Here is a 5015-nt window from a genome sequence, read left to right as displayed (position 1 = left end):
TCGTTATGATCCCACAAGAGAGGACCATGCAGTTTTTGAAAGGAAGCCAAGTGCTGCAGAAAAGGAGAGGTAATATTGCAGCTTGGTAACTATAGTTGTGATGTTTCTTCCTGTGGAGAGACGGTTTTAGCAGCAGACTGAGTTTGAAACTATGCACACTACTCTGTTTTTTCTTTAGTTCTCTCTGTGATTGCTAAAATGAACATACAGTAGGGATTGTGAGCACTAAAACCAGCCTGTAATGTCGTCTTTTCTTGCTAGTCCATCTACTCTCTGCGTGCCATTTCCTGTCCTCACTGAAGGTGAGAAAGGTCAAGTCACGGTCTTGAAGATTTGCTCTTAACATTTCTCTTGCCAGAAAAGAAATCTGTTCTAAATATCATCATTTAGTATCACATACTAAGTGAAAAGTCACTTAAGGATGTGGGTCATTAAAAAGGAGGCTTGTTCCTGCCTTTAGAATCAAACCTCAGATGTTTCCCCCCACTGCTTACCCTTAAAAGTGAACTCATCAGTGTGCTTGGAGAAGTTTAGGAAAACATTGAGCGAGGCGGGCTCTTAGGGCTCTGTTTTCTTTTAAAAACAGATGTGTTATGTTCCTACCCTTGAACAATCTCATTTCAGTAAAGTTAAAGGGAAGAAGAAGAAGGAGGAGAGTGAGAAACCGCCTCAAGTATCTGAGAAAATCTATTATGATATTGCTGCTGATTTAAAAGACTTGTTTGGATCCTCGAAGAACACATCAGAAAAAAAGGAGGAAATACCCTGGGACAAGGGTGATGCAGAGGACTCTGCCTCACCTGACCATTTGGGACCTACATCTGGGAATGATGCAGCTCAGGAGCCGAGTGGCTTCAAGTTTTCCTTCTTTGGAGACACGGAGAAGTCGGGCGTAAAAGAAGGTAAGAGCAGAACACGCCCAACAGTGCCATTTGTAGTGGGTCAGTTGTGTCAGGCACTGCAGAGGAATATGGTGCATAGAAATTCTGAATCCAGGGGATTTTCAGAGGCCAAAGTCAGTAATGAGGCAGAATCAGTATGATCTTCACTTACACTTGCCAAGATGCACGTTTGGCTTCCATCCCTGAGAGGGATGTTTGGAGAAAGAACAAGAACCAATTGTTTAATTGGTTTTTTGAACAGTCATGGAAAAGCTTGTTGCCATCCACTAAAGTTCTCAAACAGGGGAAAAAGGTGATCTACAAGTCAAATAAAGTTCCGTGTAATCCAACGAGATTTTAAATAAAATGTGTGTTAATGTAGTAGTATGAGCAAAAGAAAATCTTAGAGTTGACCCCAAGAACACTCCAGAACACTTTATTGTTTACCTAATTTTACTGTTGTACCTTTAGAAAATTGAAACTGAGTGACACATGATTATTGGGGTGTCCTAAACTAAGATAAAATTGTTATGCAATCAAGATTAAAAAATGCTAAATCAAGTCAGTTAGTGAGGCAGGAAATAAATTAAACCATGTGAAGTTAACTGAAATATTAAAAGAAAAAAACACACAAAAAAACCAAGGTCCCCACATTTCTGCTGACTTCACTGTCTTCTGAATGCAGTAAAAAGGTTTCAGAATACATAAGAGGTCCCTAGAACAAAGTGGAAAATACCTGAGCAGAGATGTAGCTCAGAAAACCTGGGAGGGGAGGTTTCTCTCCTCCTTAAACCTGCCTTTTCCCGTGTAAGTATGTCACTTGGAAGTAGGATTTTTTTACTGGCAAGTAGAAGAATAATCTGCTTTTTTTTTTTTTAATTGTAATATTATTGCAGAGCCCTACATACTTGAAACAATAAAACCTGTAAAAGTCACATGGCAAGAAGATCCACGTTTCCAAGACAGCAGTTCTGAGGGTGATGAGGAGCCAGAGGCATCAGAAGTTGAAAAGGACCAAGAAATGCAAGTTATAGTTGTATTTGTTGTCTACTTGGTTGTAGTACTTTGATGCTGTGAGAATATTGATAGCAGCACCCAGGTCATGGGAAGCTGAGATCTTTGTGTCACACCTCTGAGCAGTGGAAGTTGTCTTGGAAAACCACTCCTTGCTGCACAGAGTGTAATAGTCAAAAACCCCAACAGCCCCTTTGATGTCACGCTGAGCATAAAAAGACAAAAGCTGAGTTTCTGGTTGAACACCTGAGAAATCAACTGGGTAATTTTGGTTTGACCCAAACCAATTTTGGTTTGGCTAAAACTCAAAGTAAGTTTTCTTTTAAAAAATGGTTTGGTTTTGTTTTTTTGGTTTTTTTTTTATAGAAAGCCATATTTGGTTACTGTGGAGTAATGTTCTTGGATGCATTCTCTTTCTCTGAAGCTTTAACTTGTGTTAGTGGAATTTGATGGTAACTTTTGTGATGGTAGAATTCCCCTGTGTTTGTCCAGGTTTATTTCTTTACCACACAGAGAAAGTACAAGATTTTTCTTCTTCTCCAGAAGAGGTACAACAGAACTTACTCACTTTCACTCCTTTTTTTTTTCTTTTAACTCATGCTGAAATTCAGTGAGGAAAAAATACTGCCTGGTTATTTGTTTTGTAACACAGATGAGAGGTTTAAGAAAAAAAAAAATTAAATTGCCAATTTCCATCTTTACTTGTGGTCTGAATTGTGGTAGAATCCCATGAGAAAGTTCTGGTAAAATAAATGCTGAATTTATTGCTGAATAAATGCTTGCTTTCCTTTTTTTTCAGATAATTGCCTAATATGTGGCTGGTCTTTCAGGCCTTACCAAAAAAAAAAAAAAAATCACTTGACAAGTTATCTGGACATTTTGGATCCTTTCAGGCATATATATGATCTTTAACTTTCTTTAGTCTTTCTGGTGTTACTGTTAGAAATGCTGAATATTCTTATTAGCCACATATGCCCATGTGGTTCTCAATCCTAATTAATCTGGGGGTTTTTTTTGTATGAATATAGTGAGTTTTTTATTTAAAACCAAACCAAACACCACACCCCCAAAAAATTTCATAGACCACAAAAACAATTGCTTGTGATGTTTTATGCACTAAATTATCAGGACAACCTCAAATAATGTTTGTTTCTTGAGACATATTAGGTAACTATCATTAAATATGTTGCTGTATTAGTACAGTTACTGTACTGCAATCTTCCAACCTGTTAAAAGTGAAATCCCAATCCTTAGCAGGCACGAATTTTCTTGGGAGATGTGGGATAATGGTGCTGAGCTTTTACTGAAACAGATGCTATTTCAGTGCAATTTATATTTTGGCATATTAAGGAAAACTGCTGCTGCCTTTTATTTTTCTTAGTACACAAAGCAGACATTCAGAACATTTTGTGGGAGCCAACCATGTTGTGAGGGGCAAGAGATTATGAATTATATGAGTTTTACAAACAGCAGCATAGTCAGAAGTGTTTAACCATATTAATTTGTTCTTTTTTGTGCAGAGGGCCCTAAGTTATTTTGTAGATCAGTAGATCTCAGTGAAGAAAAAGATGGTTGGGAAGACAGACGTAGATTATTGCTTGAGGTGAGTATTTAACAGGTGTGGCTGACAGCTGAGCATGAGGAGGGAACACGGCTGCTTATTTGCATAAAAACATAATTCAGGACCTCTAGAAAGGCTTGAAATTTTGTAATTACCAAGGAACTAAACTTTTTTAGTATAAAAGTGAGTATAACACCATGTTAGGATGTCCAGTCAGGCAAATTACTGAATCTCTGTGTCGTACAGGAACCAGTTACTTAACTGTATGTTAAAAAAGTGTTTGAGACAAATAGGTGAATTCAGAGACTTGTATTATTCATTATTATTTTATTCATAATATTATATTTTAAATATTTTCAGGAATGCCGGAAGAAGCACAAGGATGCAAAAAGAAAAGTGAAAGCAAAACAATAAATATTTTTTACCTTACTGATCAGAAATGTTTCATGTTTGATCTTTGAAGAAGTTGCAAAACAATGTTACTTTCAAAATACTTTCAGAAATCTAGTAGGAAATAGTAATTTTGGCAAAAACTACTCAGACTTTGTTTCTACATAGGAACATGTTTATTCTGTCAGTTCAATGTTTGTACCAAGGTCTGGGAATTTGTATGTGTGTGTACATATATATATATGTATATATATACACACACACATATATATATGTATATGTATATATATACATATACATATGTATATGTATATATATACACACATATATATGTATATATAAATATACATAGGGTTTAAATGTGATAAATATACATATATATATATATGCATATATAAATATACATAGGGTTTAAATGTGACTTGCTGCTTTCTAGGATTTTTGATAATTAGATCATGTAACAAAGACATTCTGCTGTGTCCTCTGGCCCCAGTGCTGCACAGGGCTGAGAAAGAGCAGATAGCTCTGTGTCTGTAAGACTATAGAACTTGTATTCTGCCTAAATATAATAGAGATCATATTTACAAATATTCAGAATGTGTTATTTGCAGGGTGAAATGTCCCAGAAGTTAATGAAAAGACATATATAACAGGGCAGACTTATGAAATGGGTAATTTGTATTTTAAGAGATGCTAATGTGTTTAAATATAATATTAATAATGCTGTCCTAACAGCATTGAGTTGAAGGTGGTGGTTGTCATAGGTTTGAAAAGAGATGTTGGAATTTTCTTTTTCTTCCCTAGGGTCCCAACCCGCCCCCCATATCTGTTTCTTCCGGGATGGGGGGAGTTGGGGACGGGGTGGGGGCAGAGCGGGGCCGCACATGCAGGAGCGGGGAGAGAGGGAGATCTCCTGGGGAACTTTGTGGCTGCAGGGAGAGCTGGGGGAGTCCTTTGTTCGGGGGCTCTTGGGTTTGGTCCAGGACTGGACAGAGCGGGAGCCCGGTCTTTGGCCACTTCTTTCCCTTTTCCTGAGGGGAAGTTTTTCTCCCCATGGGACACCTTGTGGAGGAGGACTGAGAGAGAGAGAGACCGGCCCATCTCAGAGTGAGGCATTCTGCTTTCAAGACTGCCTGTGGGGAAAAAGGGACTTCTTCTTTGCTGGCTGT

General features: G+C 37.7%; 1 protein-coding gene across 1 annotated transcript in view; it reads left to right on the top strand.

Moving 5' to 3' along the window:
- NOL8 (nucleolar protein 8) overlaps nucleotides 1-4101 on the top strand; it is a 12411-nt gene extending 8310 nt beyond the window's left edge. Inside the window, exons 8-13 of the mRNA XM_017819834.1 lie at nucleotides 2-69; nucleotides 625-902; nucleotides 1778-1904; nucleotides 2388-2443; nucleotides 3416-3498; nucleotides 3817-4101. Coding sequence (XP_017675323.1) covers nucleotides 2-69; nucleotides 625-902; nucleotides 1778-1904; nucleotides 2388-2443; nucleotides 3416-3498; nucleotides 3817-3870 — 666 coding nt within the window. The 3' untranslated portion in view covers nucleotides 3871-4101. The remainder of the gene's footprint in view (nucleotide 1; nucleotides 70-624; nucleotides 903-1777; nucleotides 1905-2387; nucleotides 2444-3415; nucleotides 3499-3816) is intronic.
- The last annotated feature ends 914 nt before the right edge of the window (nucleotides 4102-5015 follow it).

This window comes from Lepidothrix coronata, unplaced genomic scaffold (genome assembly GCF_001604755.1).
Source record: "Lepidothrix coronata isolate B3197 unplaced genomic scaffold, Lepidothrix_coronata-1.0 Scaffold78, whole genome shotgun sequence".
Classification (NCBI taxonomy): domain Eukaryota; kingdom Metazoa; phylum Chordata; class Aves; order Passeriformes; family Pipridae; genus Lepidothrix; species Lepidothrix coronata.
Note: the sequence above shows the minus strand (reverse complement) of the source record. Positions and strands in the feature narration are given on the sequence as shown.